The sequence below is a fragment of the Hermetia illucens genome, chromosome 6 (assembly GCF_905115235.1).
Source record: "Hermetia illucens chromosome 6, iHerIll2.2.curated.20191125, whole genome shotgun sequence".
NCBI lineage: Eukaryota > Metazoa > Arthropoda > Insecta > Diptera > Stratiomyidae > Hermetia > Hermetia illucens.
This window is the reverse complement of record NC_051854.1, coordinates 35238280-35262470: the sequence shown is the minus strand read 5'-3', so window position 1 is coordinate 35262470 and position 24191 is coordinate 35238280. Positions and strand designations below refer to the sequence as shown.

At 40.2% G+C, this 24191-nt stretch overlaps 1 protein-coding gene across 3 annotated transcripts in view; it reads right to left on the bottom strand.

The window, feature by feature from the left end:
- The window catches only part of LOC119659472 (longitudinals lacking protein, isoforms H/M/V), a 110685-nt gene that overhangs the window by 49033 nt on the left and 37461 nt on the right, over positions 1 to 24191 (bottom strand). For all 3 annotated transcript variants that reach the window (XM_038067563.1, XM_038067562.1, XM_038067564.1), the window contains 2 exons: positions 17575 to 17779; positions 17323 to 17487 (listed from right to left, as the gene is read on the bottom strand). In XM_038067563.1, coding sequence (XP_037923491.1) covers positions 17323 to 17487; positions 17575 to 17721 — 312 coding nt within the window. In that variant the 5' untranslated portion in view covers positions 17722 to 17779. The remainder of the gene's footprint in view (positions 1 to 17322; positions 17488 to 17574; positions 17780 to 24191) is intronic.

Genomic DNA, 24191 nt, shown 5'->3' with positions numbered 1-24191 from the left:
CCGCCGCGCATTAAATGGTGGCGATTTGGTGAGAAGCAGGAAGAAACTGTCTCACTCATACGATTGCCAACCATTACGAATGTGGAAGAATCATGGAACCAAATGAAAGACACGATCCACAAAGCGGCCTCTGCAACCCTCGGGGTCACCAAGCCAGGTAAGCGGTACATCAACTGAGATACTTGGCTTTGGAATGATGATGTTGAAATGAAGGTCTGTGAAAAGAAACGCCTCTACCACAAATTTCTCGACGATAAAACGCCTGCTAATTGGCAAATTTATAAGAATGCCAACCGGGAAGCAAAGAAAGCGGTCGCTGTCACCCGAGCGAACCATTTCAAAAATCTTTACGATAAACTGGACACTCGGGATGGCGAGAGAGATCTGTATCGACTTGCTAAAAGCCGTGATGAACGCACACAGGATATCGAACACTTCTGTTGTGTTGAAAACGTTTGACATCATCGCAAAAACGTTTGACATCATTAAGACCAATTATTAAATCAGTCGATTTTAACAGTTTTAAAGGTAAACGGCATACAAAATGTGCGTTCTCTTCAAGTTATAGTAAAATCGTGGAGTTCACAGTATGGGCAGAAAAGCTGATATTCCAGTAGCCGAAAAGGGACTTACTCTTGCCCTCATTCGTGGTAAACAGCATAATTACCTAGAAATTAGAAGGGGTAAGTGTGAGTACAGTTTCTACATATGCTAAAAATATCCATGGAGGTAAAAGCAACCAACCAAGTCTACGATCGCAAAGTAACTTTTAGGAAAATTCAAAAAAAAAAAAAAAAATGGGGACTAGTTGGGTGGTCAGTGCAGCTGACTGGGAAACGGTAGAACTTGAATCAAAAGTAATTTCAAAGTATTTGCTGATGCAAAAACTAGCTGCGGCTAATTTTAGTTTTTTTAGCTCCAGTTTAATGATGAATCCACTTTGAATGCATTGACAGACCAGTTTGTCTCTGCTTGATGACGAGCAGGATCAGGATCCTTCCTGCGTTCAAATAACTATTAAACACCCCCATTTAGTGATGGTTTGGGGAGAGGTAGTGAGCAAAATTCCTAGACCTTTGCATTTTATAGAAGGCAGCAAAAACGACTAACAATAGTTAAAAATCTGAAACGGTGGTCTTTTGCCATTTAAACAACGAATGGAAGCAACCACAGATTCTATAATCTTATGCAAGGTCGCGAAATCTGTCGAGGGGTTTTTCTCCAGTCGAAACATGGCCGCTCTTCCTTAGCACCTAATTCTTTTAAAACAAAAGGTTTATGAGAGGCAAAACCCGACCAAGAAAGTTTTAACACAAAATATTCGCGAAGTGTGCCTGGGGAATCCACTTATCTCATACTGCATTGAACCGTGTGTTCAGAGTATGCCGCGAAGAATTGAAAGTATAATTTGAAACAAAGGTTGATGGACAAAATTTTAATAACTTTCTGAAAAAAATTAAAATATTTTATTTAAAATTGTCCATTTTAATAAATTCATTACGTTTTCATATTTTTTGAAGCATATCTATTTTATTTCACAGTTCAAACGGCATTACATATCTCAAATCGTTCAATTGGAATAATTATAGCAATAAAACAACGTTCCTTCAAATAAGAATGACTCAGTTTGAGAAAAGACTCATAAACTCATGTTCGCTAAAATAATAAAGAGCCAAGAGTAGATCTGATTTTTATTTGATATTCTACTCCAAATATTTAAAGAACTTTTTAAGTCAAGAACGAGTGAACCGATTGGCACCAGAACTTACGAGTACGTTCTTATAGTTTAGGAAATGGTTTATGTGCACGAAATCGATCATCACGTTTGTGAGTTATGATTGTTTACGTCAACATAGTATTTTTCCATATCAAATGTATATACTTAGGTATATCTCGACTTATCACCCTTCGACTTAAAACACTCGAAAAATTAAGAAACATGCTCGAGTTAACACGCTTTTGCTTCGACTTATTACACAACTTTTAGCGCTATGTGCATACATATTTTTAATTCTACACACTTGCATTGACGGAGTTCGTCCGCTTAGATAAAAGTGCATTGGACGCAATGTGCATAATATGTTCAAGTTAAAATATTTCTTCTAATTACTGGCGCCGTTTGGGCATATGTATTGAATAAAGCTCTGAATTACACACACAAGTGTCGATGTTTTCGATTATTAGATACTTCTAGGAAATAGATACTTAGATACTTCTGTGAATGTGTTTAATTTATTCCTTGTTTTCTGGATCCTTAGTTTCGTATTAACATATTTGTGGAAAGGGAAGAACTTGGTGCACGTGAACACGTACTCGATGAGAAAGAGCATCGAATCTTTTTTTACCTGTTAGATTTTAGGTTTGAGGCAACGTACTCTGTACTATCATTAGTAAAACAAAAATAAAATGCTGAGATCAGGGAAAGAGATACATAGAGTATAGTTGGAGTTATTCTACTATGCTAAATCCTACCTGATCTCTCTTGGTGACAGGCCCCGCGACAGGTCGACCAAGAAAATGCATAGAATGTCGTTACAAACATGATGATCGGATTAAGTCACAGGCCTCGGAGAAATGCTAGGGCGTCCACCTCAGTCGACGCGGCAGGACGGGCCCCGGTCCTGTTGAGAAATGGGCAAGTGTTCTTGACGCATGGACGGCGTCAGGACGTAAGCAAGTTAGTCCGAACACAATGAACAAAACAAATACGTGTCTGCACGCTAAATGTTGGTACCCTAACTGGAAAGACCGAGGAACTCGCAAGAGCCCTTCGGAAAAGGTGCATTGACATCTGCACTCTGCAAGAAACCCGATGGTCTGGTTCCAAAAGCTGCGACATTGAACGCGAGCGCGGTAAAAATGGCTACAAACTTCTCTATTTTGGTAACCCACACACTCAATATGGTGTTGGCATTGCCATCTCAGAGGGTTTCCGTGATGCCATTAAAGAAGTCGAACGATTTGATGATCGGCTGATGAAGCTCACCATTATATCAGCTGATCGCACTATTCACTTCTTCACCGCGTATGCACCACAGACAGGTCGACCTGATGCCGAGAAAGAGCCTTCTGGCAACTTCTCGATGAAAAGACTTGTCACGTGCCTGCTGACGATTACATAATCATTGCCGGCGACCTTAATGGTCATGTGAGTGAAAAGGCAGACGGTAACAGGTGCCATGGGGGAAAGGGGCTCGGAGCGCGCAATGAAGGTGGCGAGCGTATAATCGATTTTGCGGACACCCATGACCTTGTACTTATGAATACATGGTTCATCAAACGATTGTCTCATCTTCCCACATTTTATAGTGGGAACAATAAAACGCAAATCGACTATATTCTCATAAGACGCCAACATTTTACCACTGTCACTGATTGCAAAGTCGTTCCCTATGAGACCATTGCACCTCAACATCGGCCGTTGATTGCTGTCCTGCGAATTAAGCCACCGATAAAACGGCGTGAGGAACGCACTGGCCCGCCGCGCATTAAATGGTGGCGATTTGGTGAGAAGCAGGAAGAAACTGTCTCACTCATACGATTGCCAACCATTACGAATGTGGAAGAATCATGGAACCAAATGAAAGACACGATCCACAAAGCGGCCTCTGCAACCGTCGGGGTCACCAAGCCAGGTAAGCGGTACATCAACTGAGATACTTGGCTTTGGAATGATGATGTTGAAATGAAGGTCCGTGAAAAGAAACGCCTCTACCACAAATTTCTCGACGATAAAACGCCTGCTAATTGGCAAATTTATAAGGATGCCAACCGGGAAGCAAAGAAAGCGGTCGCTGTCACCCGAGCGAACCATTTCAAAAATCTTTACGATAAACTGGACACTCGGGATGGCGAGAGAGATCTGTATCGACTTGCTAAAAGCCGTGATGAACGCACACAGGATATCGAACACTTCTGTTGTGTTAATGACAAGGACGGTATTTTGCTTACTGATCGTCGAGCCGCGACGGATAGATGGCGAGAATACTTCGAGCAGATTTCAACTGAAGAATTTGCTCATCCCCCACTTCCACAATCATTGCCAACATTTGGAGCAGTTCCACCAGTCAGCGCAACTGAAGTCGAGGAGGCAATAAAACAAATGAAATCGGAGAAAGCAACAGGACCTGACGACATCGCATCTGAGCTCTGGAAAGCTAAGAGCTGGGACCCAACACTGTGGCTCAGTGAATTCTTTAACCCGGTCGCTGTCACCCGAGCGAACCATTTCAAAAATCTTTACGATAAACTGGACACTCGGGATGGCGAGAGAGATCTGTATCGACTTGCTAAAAGCCGTGATGAACGCACACAGGATATCGAACACTTCTGTTGTGTTAATGACAAGGACGGTATTTTGCTTACTGATCGTCGAGCCGCGACGGATAGATGGCGAGAATACTTCGAGCAGATTTCAACTGAAGAATTTGCTCATCCCCCACTTCCACAATCATTGCCAACATTTGGAGCAGTTCCACCAGTCAGCGCAACTGAAGTCGAGGAGGCAATAAAACAAATGAAATCGGAGAAAGCAACAGGACCTGACGACATCGCATCTGAGCTCTGGAAAGCTAAGAGCTGGGACCCAACACTGTGGCTCAGTGAATTCTTTAACCGGGTTATTCAGGAAGGAAGAACACCATCTGACTGGCAAGAAAGTACCACTGTTCCAATATGGAAAAAGAAAGGTTGCCCAGCAGAATGTTCAAATTACCATCCGATCCGGTTACTTTCCCATACCATGAAGATTTTTGAACGCATTCTTGACAACCGTATTCGCCGTATCGTTGAAATAACCGTGAATCAAGCCGGATTTGTCAAGAACTGCGGAACTACGGACGCAATACACGCTGCGCGGTTACTCATGGAGAAACACCGTGAGAAACATCGCCCTCTTTACATTGCCTTTCTGGATCTAGAGAAAACGTTTGACCGTGTACCACACGAACTCATCTGGTATGCTTTACGACAACACTTCGTGCCAGAAGAACTCGTGCGCTGGGTTCAATTGCTCTACCACGATCCGAAATGTAAAGTTCGAAGTATGGCGGGTGTATCAAAACCGCTTCGTGTATCTGTTGGAGTTCATCAAGGAAGTGCCCTCTCACCACTCCTCTTTGTCCTTGTTATGGACACCGTCACACGGGATATCCAACGTCCAGCGCCCTACACACTGCTTTATGCAGATGATGTTTTCCTAGCATCTGATAGCAAAAATGATCTCGAGCAACTTGTTCAAAAATGGAATGATCGCCTCATGCAACATGGTCTCAGACTGAATTTAAACAAAACTGAATTTTTGACGACCGATCCCCATGAAACAGGCACAATCACTGTCAGCGGCAATGATCTGCCCAGAACTGAGCGATTTAAATACCTCGGGTCGGCGCTATCAGCCAAGAGAGCTGCGTTATGAAATTGCTTCACGCATTAACGCAACCTGGATGAAGTGGCGTTCCACAACTGGTGTCCTTTATGATCGACGTATCAACGAACGTCTCAAATCTAAAATTTACCGCAATGTCGTCCGTCCAGTCGCTCTCTATGGTTCTGAGTGTTGGCCGACCATAAAAGACAATGAACGGCGTCTCGCGGTAATGGAGACGAAGATACTACGTTGGACTAGTGGCGTCACACGTTTAGATCACATCCGAAATGAGGATATCCGCGATCGTTATGGGGTTGCACCGATCGTGGAAAAGTTGCGAGAGAGGCGTCTTCGATGGTATGGTCACGCAATTCGTGCAAACGAGAATTCACTTGCAAAGATTGGTCTGAACATCGAAGTCGATGGTAAACGACCAAAAGGCAGACCTAAGCAACGGTGGCTTGATACGCTGGATGGGGATTTGAAAGCCTCGAGATTGCACCCAGATCAGGCATTCGATAGAGCCAAATGGCGAAGCCGATCACGACGAGCCGACCCCGCTTGTGAACGGGACAAAGGCTGAAGAAAAAGAAGAAGAAGATTTTTACCTGAGCCTTATAAATTTGCACACAGGTATAAATATAAAAAGGTGGAAAACCAATCAATTGTCTAAACTTATTTGCTGTTTGGAATAAAAAGGATAATCCAGTCTAGAGTAAGCACTGAAAGGCTTTCAAGCAATACTCAGTTATATTTTGTTGTAAGTATTGTGCTGTTTGTCTGTTCAGTGATTTTTTAAATGGATCGTATGAAGGGAGATCGCTTTAAAGTTCAACGTCATGCTCGCACTAAAAAACGAGTATATCATGGGAATCGATATTTATCAGAGAAGAAAAAGGACTTCGCATCAACATCAGCAAAGAAACTTTTAGCAAGCATGAACATGGATGTTCCAATTGCGACAAGTTTTGTATATTGTATATTGGATTTTGCTGGAGTTTTCTCCGGTACTTCTGCAAATTATAAAATATACGTGGTATTAAAAAAGGAATGCGTAGGACATGTCGAGAAAAGAATGGGAAAGCGACTTAGAAATGCAAAGGATAATCACAAAGGCATTGGTGGAAAAGGGGCTGGTAAACTAACTGATAAGGTTATTAACGACCTCACTACATTTTTTTGTCTAGCTATTCGATAGCACGCAAATTCGATACAAGGAGTGAAGCAAGGAATTTGGGCAACTTTGTTCCATAAATGTTCTACAGACGAAAATCCTCAGCATCAAAATTGTCCAGCAGACGAGGACAGTTGGTGCAAACGGCGCAAAGCGGAAGCTAAAGGAGAACTGGATAGTTTCTACCACGACAAGGCACCTTTGACTGACGAAGTTCAAACAGTCATCAAACCAATCTACGAAGGTTTGTCACGAGATGATCTCTTGAACAGATGCTCAGGAGCAGAGACCCAGAATAACAATGAGTCTTTAAATACATTGATCTGGACTTTCGTTCCTAAACACCTTCATTCTGGGGCCAAGGTCGTAGAAATAGCCACTTTTCTAGCTGTAGTTATTTTCAATGAAGGATTCAATGGCATTCTCAAACTCCTAGTGACAATGGGAAGAAACGGAGGGTGCTCTCCATGGACCAGGTATAGCAGATTAATGGTGAGTTAAAATTTTACTGTTGATAATCACATTTAAATTTTCAAATGCGTTTTTCTCGAAACTGCATCTTGAAAATCGGCTGCCATCATAGCTCAAAATCTATCCAACCAAATTCTTTGAAATTCTCACGACTTCTTTAATACATATTTCTACTGTCCGCATACTAGGATAGTTGCAATCGAACGGAACGTTTTTTTTTATTCATAAAAAAGGCCGGAAAAAACACCAAAATCCAAAAAATTATGTTTTAAAAGTCCACCAAAAATTTGCCTTTTAATATTTTCTAATTATCCTAGTTTGCGGATCGTAGAACATTGTCCACATTAAAATGCTGTTTAGTTTTTTTTCCTCAGATGAACACAGCGCCCTCCAGCGTGGCAGCAGAAAAACATTTTTTTTTGGAGATGGGTGCATAAATTGACACGTATTCCGAAAACTAGGTACGATATCAAGCTGAAAAATTTATCACATATACTAGAGATATTAATATGGTGAAAAAATCACGTTTATGTCTTTATCCAGTTCTCCAAATTAATTTTTCAAAAAAAGGCAAAAAAAAAACGACCTTCACACGGGATGACCCCCTTAAAAACAACAAGTTGGGAAACCGGAAGCTGAGCGCTTCAGGTATGAAAGGTTTTGCTTGCTTCTTCTGTGTTTATTTTTGAGTGTATAACTATCCCATTTGTACGTAGCCCGTTAAGAATATGCATTTAGCATGTCAGATTTAGTACTTAGGGTTGTAAATTTACACGGTAAGGACAACTTTGAGCTACTGTAACTTTGTTACTAATAGTATGATCTTGATCAAACTTGGAGATAATATGCTTCATATTATAATTCATACTACTACTAACTTTTATAACTCTGAGATAAACTTAAGGGGGGGGGGTTTTACTCAATTTTCCCAAATTATGGTAATATACTATTATTAATTTAATTTGAACAGATATCGATATGGGGAGTATTTTGAAACCTGGGCACCATATAGAGGCAGCTTCATGATTTTTTTCAGATTTTTCGGTTGGGTAGTTACTAATTAAGACCTTTCATTTGATACTCCAGATGACTAAATTTGGTGAAAAAAAATTTTACATCCCCCCGTTACATGTATGGTGACCCCAACAAAACCTTAAAAATGGGAGTAATTATACGTTTGGACGAAGGAGAGAGAGCCACGAAAGTGGCTGTTTCCTTAGGATTGAAAGCATATGCTATCAAATAGATGAAAAAGAATACGGAAAAATTCGCGAGCATATTGAGGCGGTTGTTTTGTTATTATGGTACTTCCTGGAGAAGAAGGAAGTACCCTAATAACAAAACACCGACCTTTTGTATTAGAGAAGACGGAAAAATTGCTGTATGCCTGCATTCTCGACATGAACCAGAGAAACATACCAATGTCAACTGCAGTCGCCCAACAAAAGTTTGTTCAATACCATCAGAAGTGAAAACGAAGCCTTCGAATTTAATGCAAGTTGAGGATGGTTCGGCAATTTCAAAGCAAGATTTGGTCTGCATAATTCAAAATTGACTGGAGAAGCGGCTAGTGCTGATTATGAAGAAGCGAAAAAATTTCCCGACATGCTTAAGAGTATTATTGATGAAGGCGATTACAGCCCGAGACAAGTTTTTAAAGTCGGTGGAAGCGTGTCGATATTGGAAGCTTTTACCATCACGTACATTTATTTTCAAAGAAGAATCTACAACAACAGGCTTCAAAGTCTCCAAAGACACTTGTTTTGGGCGCAAATTCCACTGGCGACTACAAACTGAAGCCTGAGGCCAAGGGCCTTGAACAATATTTCGAAAACCACGCTGCCAGTTATTTGGAGACATAATAAAAAGGCTTGGGTAACTTGAATTTTGTCCAGGAGTCAAAGCATACTGTAGGAAGAACAATTTATGGAGACGGCACAACTAAAGCGATGAAAATGTGAAAGTGGTTTTCCTACCGCCAAATGCCACTTCCCTGCTGTAACCCACGAACCAAGGTGTAATTGCTACCTTTATACCATACTATCTGCGTCGAACTTCCAGGCAGTTGGTGGAACGTTTAGACGATATAATAGTTTTGAATAGATCAATTAAAGAAATCTGGAAAAATTTTAATATTCTCAAGGTTGTTGAAAATGTCGAAGCTACTTTAAAAGAAATAACTAGTGGCGCGATGAACAATGCCTGACCTAAAATCTGGTCAGAAGCGGTTGGGTCTCCTTCTGGCATTGATATCGACAGCGATTCAGAAATCAACAGAGAAATTTTTAAGATTGCGAAAACTACAGGCTTTGACGAAATCGATGAAGAGGAGATACCATATTTGACGTAATTAATACTCCTGAAGTGCCACTTTCCAACGAAAAATTGTTGAATATTGTAACAGATGACACAGAATTGGTACAACAAAATTTAGACGAGGGAGAAAAAGAAAGTAGCCGCGTTATGTATATGCATTTAACATGTCTGTTACCTACTTTAGTGCGATATTGATATTCAGTTGCAGTAAATTTACACGGTAAAGTCAACTTTGAGCTACTGTAACTTTGTTACTAACGGTATGATTTTGATCAAACTATATGTACTATGTACTATGTACTGTACTACTCCTACTTTTATAACTCTTCGATACAGTTAAGGGGGGTTTTACTCAATTTCCCCAAAAATATGATAATATACTATTATTAACTTAATTTGAACGCATATCGATATAAAGAGTATTTTGAGGCCTGGGCACCATATAGAGGCAGCTTCATTATTTTTTTCACATTTTTCGGTTGGACAGTTTCTGAGAATGGGTCGGTTAAAGAAATCATCACTTTCGACCCCTCCCACTCCCCGCCTTTCTAATAAATCTCAAAACTAAGGCTGGCTTCGAAAAGTACTAATCGAGACCTTTCATTTGATACTCCACATGACTATATTCGGTGAAAAAAATTTTTACACCCCCCTTTTACATGTATGTACATGTTACCAAATAACTGAACAATTTCACCATCAAAGGAAGAAGGAATTGATCGCGTTTTTCCAAACATTTTTCAAAACTACCAGAATCATAAATGAAGATAACGCGCAATTTTAATACCAAACAAGTCGGGAAACCGGAAGCTAAGCGCCTCCGGTATAGAAGGTTTTGTGTTTCCGATGCGAGGAACTTTGAACCTGGACGTTTCGGGTATGAAGGTTTTGTGTTCATCATGTGTGAGAAATTTCCTATTCACGTTTTCTTATTCGCATATACCTCTAATTCAAAATATACATATAAATTCAAATGAAATACACAATTTTAACATTCAACCAACCAGTATCAAAAATGCCATCAGTTTCGAAAAGAACTAATTAAGCCCTTGCATTTTATACCCCACACGACCATAATCGGTGAAAAAAAATGTACACCCCCCTTTGAAGACGCAGTCAATTATCTGGTTGAATCCTTTTATTCTTTGGAATTATCCGGTATGCCACGGCATCGTTTAAATTTGAAAGCTGGTCATATTTCTTCGAAATCTCAATTCACCAAAACTTTGCAATGGGACGAAACTTTCGGTGAAAAAATCATTTCAAACGTCTTCAATTCCCCGTGCGTTTATCCTTTGCTATGACCGTTAATAAAGCTCAAGGAAAATCGTCTCAAATGTGTAATGTGGATTTCGAGGAACCATGTTTTTCTCATGGGCAATTAAACGTACCATGTTCCAGAGTGGGAGTACCCAAAAAATTTTTTCTTTTCATGCACCATAAAATCAAAACAAAAAATGTTATATACACTGATGTATTCAATTGAATTAAAAAAATCTAGGGAAAGTTTCCTTTGTACCAGCCTGAAAACTATACCAAGTACGAATGTGAAATAAGCTTAATTTATAATCGATCTATAATATTGATAATAAGTGTTTTTTGTATGTATGTATTGTACAATAAATACGTTGATTGTTGCAGAAGAAAGTATAGGCAACATTTAAAACGCCACTTCTATTCAAGTATAAAAACTGAGGCTAACTGAAACAGCGATGGTTTAATAACATATGCTAGATTGTTTTCGAGAACCTATCTCTTCAACTTGAACTAAGCTTACAACCGAGAGAAGTGGTGAGCTGACTCAGATGAGCTGACCTCGTAACCGTACCTGATCTGGATGAAGTCGAGAGGCTCTCAAACCACCATATAATGTACCTAGCTATCGTTGTTTCGCTCAGTCTTTTGGTAATTTTCCATTGACTTCGATGCACAAACCAGTAAAGATGTCTTTCTCTCAATTTTTCCACGATCGTGATTGTGGATGGCCATATTTCAGATGTGATCATGACATGTTACGCCATTGTTCCAGCGCAATATTTTTGTCTCCATTACCGCAAGGCACCGCCCATTGTCTTTGATAGTCAACCAGCACTCAGAACCATAAAGGGCGATGTAAGCCGGACATTCTGGGCTTAAACGAAATGAGATAGTGGAGAATACTCCCCCCTCTCTTTTGTGCTATTTTGCTTTTACGATATAGAAAACCTAAGGGCAATAGACACAAACTCGGTATCGAACTGAAGTTGAAGCGCAGGGTTTAGATTAGAAGATTTAGAACCAATTAAAGTAATATAACAATTGCGCAGTCTTACGAAATTTCCTTAATAGGGAACCATGCTTTCTATGAGCAACTAACATACATGTAGTTCATGAGATGCTTCTTAAGGGTGACATTGGGATGGTGATGGATGATCTGAATGCCAAAGTGGGCTCTGACAATGCCGTGTTCGGGCATGTGATAGGAAGGCATTTGCCTGGCAATGGATAAAACGGAGAATGGTTCGTAGACTTCTGCTTTATCGGCGGCACACAGTTCAAAACATCGCAAAGCGAAATCATCTCACGTATCAGCCCGCTCAAATGGAGTATGACCACCAGGTTTAATGATTTCCCCGTGAAGCTGTTCTTTACAATACCTACACTTTCTACAGGAGCTCGGGAACCTTAGATCTTTACCTGGGATTGAAGAAGCGAGTGATGCTGAAACACCTGAAAAACAAAAGCCGTGAGTGTGACAATTGAAGGTGTATTTGGGTGTTCCTTGCCGTCGCAAAGATAAAAACTTAAATAATCTTGCAATGTATCAAACAATAGCAGGCTGGTTTCCGCTCTGGGTTCTACTGCACTGAGCACATTAACATCTTGAGGATCTCCGCTTCATATGCTTTTCTTTTCCTTTCTTTCGGCAGTGAATACAGGGCGAGTCTCTGGAGTACTTGCGCAATAGGGGTATTCGAAGGAAACTAACAGCTATTATCAGAGCGACATATGACGCCGATGATGTTATATCTTCCCATAATGAAGTTCTCGATGCTGCCCTGACCGGAGGACGTGGTTCGCTTCATTGCAATATGGCATTTTCCTTCAAACACCTCGACTAAGCTGACGATATTTGCTTACTACCTCACCGGTCACGGAATTTGGCGTTGTTGTTGATTTGAAAAAGGGGTAATTAAAGTCACACTAAATATAAATATCAACAAAACCAACGCTCTCAGCCTGATTAGTCATTGCAGTCTTCCCATTTATATTAATGGACGAGTATTGAAGGTGTCGTACTCTCCACGATGACAACGAACTCGGAGTCGCTTGGCACACTAGCGGCGCTAGATCTACCTTCGGTGTTGCAAAATCTAGGAATGCAGATATCTCAGGGGTATCTGGGGTTGTTCCGCACCTGTGTTCTCTCTGTACTGCTGTATGCAAACAACCCATGAAACGTTACTGAAAATTCCTAGCCTTCAACAATATTCGTCTGTAGTGCCATCGGAGCATCATATTTCGATTAATCGGCAAGATTACCTGAGATAACTGTATTCCAAGAGCTTATCGCCGCTGTGGTATTTGCATAGCATTTTGGTCCCAAGCCCAGATAAAGAAGGAAGGTCGAGGCAACATACTTTGTACTATCCTCAGTAAAAAAAAACTGAAATCAGAAAAAGAAATAAATAAAATAAAGTTGGAGTTATTCCACTATGCAATTCTCAGGTCTCAGGCAGGCTGAACATGAAAATCCATTCAATATCATTAAAAACAAAAATGATCGTGTCGAATTCAAAGCTCCTAGCATTGCTATGGTCCTGTCGAGAAATCAGTAAAGGTTCTTGACGCGTGGATGGCGCAGAACGTAAATAAACTAGTTTGGGAAAAACTAATACGTGCCTGCATACTAAATATTCCTCACTGGAATGTGAGGGAGGAACTGCAAGAGCACTTCAGAAAAGGCGCATTGATATTTACGCTCTACAAGCATGCTGTTCCCAAGCCCAGATAAAAAATAAGGGTTAAATTAATACAAAAATAAAATGCTGATATCAGAGAAGGAAATGAATAAAGTATAGTTGGAGTTACTCCGCTGCGCTAAATCCTCCGTGATTTCTCTTTGTGACTGGTCCCGCGGCGGACCGACTAAAAAAAAGTATCAATGTCTTTGGAAACAAAAATGACCATGTTGAATTCAACGCCTCGCAGCAATGCTAGGATGTTTACCTGCGTCACCGTGGCAGAAAGGGTCCCAGTTCTGCCGAGAAATGGGCAAAGGTTCTTGACGCATGGACGGTGTTAGGACGTAAGCAAATTAGTCCGAACAAAACAAATATGTGTCTGCATGCCAAATGTTCACCACCTTGTACTTGTCAATACATGGTTCATCAAACGATTGTCTCATTTTCCTACACTTTATAGTGGGAACAGTAAAACGCAAATTGACTAGATCCTCATAAGACGACATCGACATTTCATTACCGTTACTGACTTGGCCGTTGAGAGCCGTTTAGCAAGCCACCGATAAAACAGCGTGAGGAATGCATTGGCCCGTCGCGCATTAAATGGTGACGATTTCGTGCGAAAAAAGTAGAAATAATCTCGCTTACGGGATTACCAACCGCTATGAATATTTCCTTAGTTCAAAGTTGGTTAATCGTCAGTACAAATCAAATATTTCCTTTAGAATTTTAAGAGAAATAGAGCAAATTATATTTTAAAGCGTTTTGCAACATCTGCACAAAAAAAGCCTGATCCTTCTGATCCTTTGAAATCATTAGACAGTATTAGAAAAGATTGAAAGGGTGACCTTACTGTAAAAGATGAATTCAAATATAAGATTTTCCAATATTGCAAAGGGAGAACAATGTGAAATTTCAATCCACCTAGATTCTTTTAAAGCTTATCACTTAGCTTAACAAATAATTTTTTTTTAATTTTCTACCATAGTACTTTTAGAATTAGTTAAGCATTAGAATAAGTTATCCCTTGCCCTGAAGATTTTTGTGTGCATTTTTCACAACCGTATTTGCGATGTAGTTCAAATAATCGTGAATCAACCCGGGGTTGTCAGGAACTGCGGAACTACTGATGCAATACACTCTGTATTACTCATGGACAAAACAGGTGAGAAACATCTTTACATTTCATTTCTGAATCTACAGAAGGTGTTTGACCGTGTATCACACGAACTCATCTGATATACTCTGCGGCAACACATAATGCAAGAAGTATTGGTACATTGGGTTAAATGGCTCTACTCCGTAAAGTAGTAAAGTAAAGTTCGAAGTGTTACAAGCATTTCAAATCCGTTTCGCGTCTCTGTCGGTGTACATCAAGGAAACACCCCTCTTTGCTTTTAATATCAACACTGCCATTGAATAACGTTATCATTGATACGGCCACAAACATAGTTCGACCACATTTCAAAAAAAGTATGAAGGGCTAGTTTGACGATGAATATCGCACCGTCAAAGAACTCAAGCATGCGCAGCGGGTTATCACGGACTCCGTCGAGTGGAGAAGCGACTTTACAGGCAAAAAAGGAAGCCTGGAGAACCAACAAGTCTTTGCACTCGAGAAACACAGAGCACAACCATACGAGGCGCGGAAATTTTACCAAAAAATCAGGAGGATGCAACCTTACACACCTCGATGTCCATTCTGCGGAGACAAAGGCGGGAATCTGACTTCTGACCGTATGGGCATATTGGAGTGGATTGAGTAGTCTGATGAACTGCGCATCAACCAAAATATCAGCGAGTTCGAAGTCAACTACAGACGTCCGACAAATGCTGTCACCACCAAGTATGAAAAAAACCGTGCGTGCAATTCATCAACTTAACAATTATTATTATTACTACTACTATACTATTATTACTACTACTATTACTACCGAATAAATATGAAGGCGATCAACCACACCAAGCGGTTCATCAAGTGATGCTCAAGTTGTGGGATTCCGAATCAATGCCTGACTACTGGCAACGAGGTAATATCTGTCCCATACATAAAATAGGGGGTATCATGCAGTGCAGATATCCCCTATCTGACTAAGCCGGATACGCTCAGAACATCATTAGTCCTTACCAAACAGGCTTCACTTCAGTAACATATCAGATTTTCCCTCTGCGGCAAGCGATAGAAAAACTGTTGCAATATGACCATCAATTGCAGCATCTTTTCATCGACCTCAAAGCCGCCTATGATAGTATAGCCAGTTTAAAATTGTACACGGTCATGACAGAATTCAGTATTCCCACGAAATTGATAAGACTGATTAGGCGGACCCTGACCAATGTCGATACCATTCAACATCAAACAACGATTTAAGAAAGGGGATGCCCTGTCATGCATCCCCTTTAACCTGACCTTGGAAAAAATGAGCCGCGATGCTAATCTTAATGCGAGAGGCACCATCCTCTTCAAATCCACCCTACCGGCTTTAATTGCTGATGATAATGACATTATGGGAAAACAACCTTAGATGTACAGTTTACCTTCGTCCAGATCGAGCACGCAGCGCAATATCTTGGATGGTTGTTGACTGCAGAGCCTATTTCAGCTTACAAAAACTGTCGCTCGAAACGTCACACTGTAGGGTCAACGCTTGCCATTCCGCATGTACAAAACTACAAGCTATTGGCGGCGTTTGAGACAAAAATTCTGCGAATAATTTTTCATCCCCTATATGAGGGGATGGACAATTCCGTAGCCTCCATAATGGTGCAATTTAAAAGGGATACCACGGCCGTCTAGTTACGGATGAAATCCGGACCAATAGGGATCACTAAATCCTTATGGGGCAAGATAATCCAGCACGGAAATATATATAAATAAGTCTATAATATATATATACATATATACAAGTCTATAAGGTAGAAAAAGAAGACGTGTGCAGGGTCTACCTCAAATGGAGCGACGACGATGGTATCGAATTGGTGGACCTCAGCGCAAAACCAGGATGACTGGAATTCCTTACTAAGGCAGGCCTAGACCTGATACGGGTTGTTGCGCCGTTGATGATGTTGGACACTGCCAAATGGCACTTCCAACATCCAACGCCCTATATACTGCTTTATACAGATAATGTTTTCTTACCGTCTCATAGCAAAACTGACCTCGAGGAATCGGTCTGAATAAAACAGAATTTTTGACGATCGACTTCAAAAAGACACTACCATTGTCAGTGGCAGCGAACTGTTGATAACTGACTGATTTAATTATTTATGATCGATAGCACTGATCCAGTGGTGCACTGCGTTATGAAATTGCTTCACGTATCAGCGTTTCTTGGATGAAGTGGCGTTCCACAACTGACGTTCTTCGTGATCGATGTATCAACGAACGTACGAATTCGAAAATTTACCGCAGTGTCGTCCGCCCTGTCGCGTTCTATGGTTCTCCATAGATGTGAATAAAGGATGTAAAGGTTCAGTTAACATTTTTCAGAACCAGTCTCGTTCTCAGAACCTATCAAACCAGTGAAAAAATCATGATAATGTACCTATATAAAATCTAGGCCTTAAAAGACTTCTCCTTTTTCAACATTTTCCCGTTTGGAGGCGGGCTTGGCTCGCTTGATCAATGGCGCCATTTTACTCTGTCAGTCGCAAAGCATTCAAATTACCTTCCAGTGCATCAAGCCGCCGTTGCTTCGGCCGACCTTTTGCTCGTGTCAGACCAATCTTGGCAAGTGAATTGAAGTGAAGCGAAGCATCTATAAGCAGTCTAATGCAGACTAGATAAACTCGATTTATATTGAAATTGTAACATTGATAAGAGATCTGCCTAGTTGGGTGGATTCTAACAACATATCGCAGTATGATCCTGACATAAGTCTAGAAACGAGCTACCATCATACTTTGCAAGCGGATGTGAACATTTCAAATCGTTATTATTATTGTCAACTCCTTCATAATCACATTTTTGGAAAGAAAGGCATTGCAAATAGAAAATAGCGTACTGAAAAAATTGGCTCTAGTTATAAAATAATGTAAATAGTCCTTACTTGAAGTTCTGATTCCGTAACATCAATCTCGCCTCGATAAACAAAGTCTATTATTGTCTTTAAGTCCGCATATACAATGTCAGACGGTAAAATTACTGTTGGGTGCTTGCAGGGATTTTCCAGTAGAAGCTTTTGAAAGTAGGTAGAACACGCCGATAGTACAACCTACAATAAATTATTGAATTTTTCTAAAATAAAAAGTTTTTCTAAAGTGAAAAATTCAACTACTCCAACAATTCAAATATTTAATACCTTATGAGCTTTTATTGAACCATGTTCACAAGATAAAGTAACATCTACAAATGATTGATCCTCTCGTAATTGTTGAAAGACAGTTGTCATAGTACTTTGATAATTATTCCACCTTAAACTGAAATATTGATGACTTCGCACGGCCATTTTGAAGAAATTTTATGATTTCCCGTAAAACTCCCTGGCAAATTCTAATTTTTTGTATCTGAAATATAAAAAGATAATATTTTTATATTTTGATCTACTGAGTATTATCATCAGGGTAAATTGATAGAGCTTAAAAAAGAAATCGATTATCATCAGAGATACTTCATTAGAATATTCTGATCCGATGTAATTTTAAATGGAAGACTTGATTAGAAAGCTGAGTTGGAAATAAATAATGCCTACTTTCATACAAAAAAAAAAAAACATCGAAACGGCTGTGCTATAAAATTGTACATTGCTCCAGAACAACAAGGAGTACAATAGTCTGGGAGTCATTAAGTTTCTCAAGAAGTGTAAACTAGTTAAGAACCTACAGTGTTGGAAAATAAAAACAGTCGGGAAACCGGAAGCTGGGCGCTTCAGGTATGAAAGGTTTTGTTGGCTTTTTCTGTGAGTATATTTATACGTAGCCCGTTATGTATACGCATTTATCATGTCTGACTACCCACTTTAGTGTGATATTGATATTCAGTTGCAGTAAATTTACACGGTAAAGTCAACTTTGAGCTACTGTAACTTTGTTACTAACAGCATGCTTTTGATCAAACTTGGGGATATACGCTTCATATTATATTTTATAGTATTAGCAACTTTTATAACTCTGGGTTTTACTCAATATCTCCAAAAATATGGTAATATTCTGTTATTAACTTAATTTGAACGGATATCGATATGGGGAGTATTTTGAGGCCTGGGCACCAAATAGAGGCAGCTTAATGATTTTTTTCAGATTTTTCGGTTGGGTAGTTTCTGAGAATGGGTCCGTTAAAGAAATCATCACTTTCGATCCCTCCTACTCCCCGCCTTTCTAATAAATTTTAAAACTAAGATTGGCTTCGAGAATTTTCATTTGATACCCCCCATGACTATATTTGGTGAAAAAAAATTGTACACCCCCCTTTTACATGTATGGGGACCCCCCACCTAAATCTCCACGTAGAAGGATATCACTCACTGTATGTCTGGACGTCCACAGTTCCAACCTTCTCATCAAATTTCGTGCTAATCGGTATAGCGGTTTCTGAGAAAAGTGCGTGTGACAGATAGACAGATAGACAGAAGAAGACGTTTATATGTATATCCTGTGTGATGGATATGCCCGTTGGACATCCGAATTACATTCCGTAGGTTCAGATTATAGTGGTTCTGTAAAGAAGTCCGGATAGCTCAGTGGTTAGAGCACTAGGCTGTCGTACGGAAGGTCGCGGTTCAAATCTCATTGGTGGCAGTGGAATTAGTATCGTGATTTGACGTCGGATACCAGTCTACTCAGCTGTGAATGAGTACCTGAGTCAAATCAGGGTAATAATCTCGGGCGAGAGCAATGCTGACCACATTGCCTCCTACAGTACGGTAATCCTCTAGTGTACCTTTACGGTCTTGAATGAAGTGCTAACACACTTCAAGGCCCTGATCCAATATGGATTGTTGCGCCAACGATTATTATTATTATTATGTAAAGAAGACGTTTATTTATTCCTTACTTGAATTTAATATTTGTGAGCCAATACAATGTTCCTTCATTCATAAAATTTCAAATATCTACACATAATCCGATGCGTTCCGCGAAACGCCACTTTCTCCTTTTTGAGATATGATAACTTGGTAGACAGTGAATCTGAGACAACTTTGTCGTTCGAGGTTAAGGGGGTCATCCCGTGTGAAGGCCGTTTTTTTTGCCTTTTTTTGAAAAATTATTTTGGAGGACTGGATGAAGATAGAAACCTGATTTCATCATATGTTTATTGATATCTCTAGTATATGTAGTAAATTTTTCAGCTTGATATCATAGCTAGTTTTCGGAATACGTGTCAATTTATGCAGCCATCTTCAAAAAAAGGTGTTTTTCTGCTGCCACCCTGGAGGCCGCTGTGTTCATCTGAGGAAAAAAACTAAACGTCATTTTAATGTGGACAATATTCCACGGTTCGCAAACTAGGATAATTAGAAAATATTAAAAGGTAAATTTTTCGTGGGCTTTTAAACTTCATTTTTTGGATTTTGGTGTTTTTTTACGACTTTTTTTATGAATAAAAAAAAACGACCAGTCCGATTGCAATTATCCTAGTTTGCTGACAGTAGAAATATGTATTGAAGAAGTCGTGAAAATTTCAAAGAATTTGGTTGGATAGATTTTGAGCTATGGTGGCAGCCGATTTTCAAGATGCAGTTTCGAGAAAAACGCATTTGAAAATTTAAATGTGATTATCAACAGTGAAATTTAAATTCACCATTAATCTGTTATACCTGGTCCATAGAGAGCACCCTCCGTTTCTTCAAAAAAGTCTTGTAAGGCCGATTGTTGCTCTCTGGTTTCAATTCTGACTCTTTTTTTAGGTCAGTCGGTCGTCATTCGAACCGCCAAATTCGCGCTTCGTTACGGCGGTCGATATAAACCGACATATGTGACCAACTTGACATCCCATTGTCACTAGGATTTTGAGAATGCCATTGAATCCTTCATTGAAAATAATTACAGCCAGAAAAGTGGCTATTTCTACGATCTTGGTCCTAGAATGAAGGTGTTTAGGAACGAAATTCCAGATCAATGTATTTAAAGACTCATTGTTATTCTGGGTCTCTGCTCCTGAGCATCTGTTCAAGAGATCATCTCGTGACAAACCTTCGTAGATTGGTTTGATGACTGTTTGAACTTCTTCAGTCAAAGCGGCCTTCTCGTGATGAAAACTATCCAGTCTCCTTTAGCTTCCGCTTTGCGCCATTTGCACCAACTGTCCTCGCCTGCTGGACAATTTTGATGCTGAGGATTTTCGTCTGTAGAACATTTATGGAAGAAAGTTGCCCAAATTTCCTTGTATGGAATTTAAGTGTCGACGCATAGCTAGCCCAAAAAATGCGAGGTCGTTAATAACCTTATCAGTAAGTTTTCCAGCCTCTTTTCCACCAATGCTTTTGTGATTCTTCTTGGTATTTCTAAGCCGCGTTCCCATTCTTTTCTCGACAGTTCCTATGCATTCCTTTTCTACTACTACGTATATTTTATTATTAGCAGAAATTTACAGAAATACCGGAGAAAACTCCAGCAAAATTCAAATGTGTCCGGGTAGCTGAGTGGTTAGAGCACAAGGCTGTCGTACGGAAGGTTGCGGTTCAAATCTCGCTGGCGACAGTGGGATTTGTATCGTGATTTGACGTCGGATACCAGTCGACTCGGCTGTGAATGAGTACCTGAGTCAAATCAGGGTAATAATCTCGGGCGAGCGCAATGCTGACCACATTGCCTCCTAGTGTATCGTTACGGTCTTGAATGAAGTGCTCTAACACACTTCAAGGCCCTGATCCAATATGGATTGTTGTGCCAATGATTATTATTATTATTAAAATTCAATATATCATACAATATACAAAACTTGTCGCAATCGAAACATCCATGTTCATGCTTGCTAGAAGTTTCTTTGCTGATGTTGATGTGAAGTCCTTTTTCTTCTCTGATAAGTATCGATTCCCATGAAATACTCGTTTTTTAGTGCGAGCATGACGTTGAACGTTAAAGCGATCTCCCTTCGTACGATCCATTTAAAAAAATCACTGAACACACAAACAGCACAATACTTACAACAAAATATAACTGAGTATAGTTTGAAAGCCTTTCGGTGCTCACTCACTGGCTTATCCTTTTTATTCCAAACAGCAAATAAGTTTAGGCAATTGATTGGTTTTCCATCTTTTTATATTTATACCTGTGTTCGAAATTATAAGGCTCAGGTCAAAAAATTAACAGGTAAAAAAAGATTCGATGCTCTTTCTCATCGAGTACTCTAACTGAGGCTGCAAACTCCTTACCTGTTTAACACTGTAATTTCTGAACGACTCGAAATATCGGAAAATCCCTATGCCCACATATTCTCCACTATATATAGATACAATTCATGCAAAAAAAATCGATTTCTCCAACCCGACACACGGGATGACCCCATTAAAGGAACAACGTTCACTTCGAAAGCAAATTTCCAATGGTTATTCAGTCATTAAAGCTGAAAATCGGATTCGACCTCCGAATTCTTTCAGTCAAGACCATGACATGAAATTTGGAGCGGAGGTGGGGAGGGTGGTTAAGAAACAGAAGTTACTTAGCGTCGATATAAGGGGATGGACATTTTTTCTTCGAAATAATTAATTTATATGAGAAAATCGGTCTTGACTGAAAGAATTCGAGGGCGAAAAGACTGGACTAATGCGTCCTAGACATCCTGCGTTTTTTTTTACCATCTTGAGAGAGCAGAAAAAATAATCTATTGCAAAGAAAAGACCGTACTTTACTCATCAATTTCAACTTTGTCGATTTTATCTACGCTTTTACTTTTCAAACAAACGATATCTAGTTGATTTCTCCTAAAAACGAGATATATGTATTTTTTACTGGTATATTCACATGACACATACCATTTGATTTAAAACTGTGAATTCAACTCTCGTCTTTGATTATTAGTCACTCTTAGCACATTTTGTCTTTGATCAAGGCTAGCTGGAATTAGAAGCGATCCATCTACTCTGATAAACAATGTTTCCTCTCAGCATGTCTTTCTTAATTCACGGCTTTTGGATTATATACTTTAAATAGTGTTCTAGGTTTCGTTCAGTTTTTAGAAAGATTAATTCACTTCATCTTGGATTTTAAAAAAATATGTACATGCCCAGTTAAGTATAAATAATAATCATACCAGTTAAGTATTGATATTAATAATACCGCCGTAGCCGGTCCCAAGCCCGCTTGTGAAAGGAGGTGGTGTTTGAATGGCTCTAGACCACCGCAACATCTCAGGGGGTAGGTGAGGAAAGTGCAGGAACTTTGCAGTCTTGCAGAATAATCACTGAGGAAACTATCACCACACCTGGCAGTTAGGGATAAAATGCACCACCAAAAATAATGAGGAGGATTTTAAGATCCGATACGGAAAACTGGCTGGAGTCGTTCGACTTGGTGAGTGGGTTGGGGTGTCGTAATAGACAGCACGGCGTCGAAACCGCTAATCGCGGCGTACTATGAAATAACGGCGGGGGCGGGAAAAACATCTTACTGTCCCTTGTTGCATCACAGATTCGTCGAGCGCTTCTTGCATTTCGCGCACATGACTGTGCAGCGAATCGCATACCAGTACCGCTTTTACTCACAACGACACAATCCCGGCCATCATCAGGGAGCGTGTTTGACTTGAGGTTATCGCGGAAACTAGCGACCAAGAGTCCATGAGGGCAGAGGCGGCGGTATCAATAGCACCACGCAACACTGCAGGCAACAGTTTGAGTACTCGCTAAAGCACTCTTCTCCAAAGAGTGTGTGTTGAATTCTCTGAAATAGATCCTTTGCATAGAACAGGTATTGCCAGACTATATGCATCTCCAGCAACTCCGAGAACTCTACCTCAAATCAACGATGAGATTGCACCATGTACTGATATGCCCCTTCTGGAAATACAATCCCTTGTGTATTGTGATGCAGTTAAGGTTGTCAGATCACAACGGTCAGAAAATTCTCTTTCGCGTTATTAGATTGAGTGACCGAAGAGATCCACCATGGAAAATTCGTCTGAAACGTCGGCGGGGCTGATTGAAATCAGCACTGGCAATGCCAGCAGACTGGTGATAAATAAACTGCAAAGGGTTTACAGGAGCTATGCCATCCCCCGTGAAACACCCGTAGTTCAAACTCTGGACACATTAAAGCAGAAACTTTCTGTCATATGCTGTCGGATACGACGGTATGCAACTAGAGGCACAAGAAACCTTTTTAGTTGCTATATCGACTATGCCAAGGCTTTCGATAGCCTCCCACATACCTGCTAACCGATGTCCTAAATCTTTATCGCATTGATCGCAAACTAACAAAGTTTTTGGCGACAGTCATGGAATGGATGGATGGATATTGGTAGCACCACCTTGTCGGTGTTTTCATTTGAGGATGCAATACCTCAGAGTCCATCGATATACGAAGAGGCATTTTCCGGGAGGATTTGTTGAGTCCCCTCCGGTTTTGCATGGCACAGAACCCCTTTCCACGACTACTGAATGATGCTAGATGGCATGGTTTTGTAATAAAATATGCCTACGTGCTAAGTGCGAGCTGACACACTTGATGTACTTAGATAACATCAAGCAGTATGCTGTTACTGACGACCATCTTAGCTGCATGCTGGTACTGACGCCCACCTTAGACATGTTCAGCCGCGATATTCGGGTAGAATTTAGATTACACAAATATCGAATCCAAGCCATCCGCAAATGTCATCACGAGTCGCATGCCGGACATAGCATTGGTGACCTCCACATCCAGGCTATGATCAAGAGGGACTTCTACAAATACCTACGAATTCTGCAAAGAACCTATGCTCGAGCTGGTGATCTGAAGGACACTCTGCTGTATGAATTCCCGCAATGTGTAAAGTTGATAC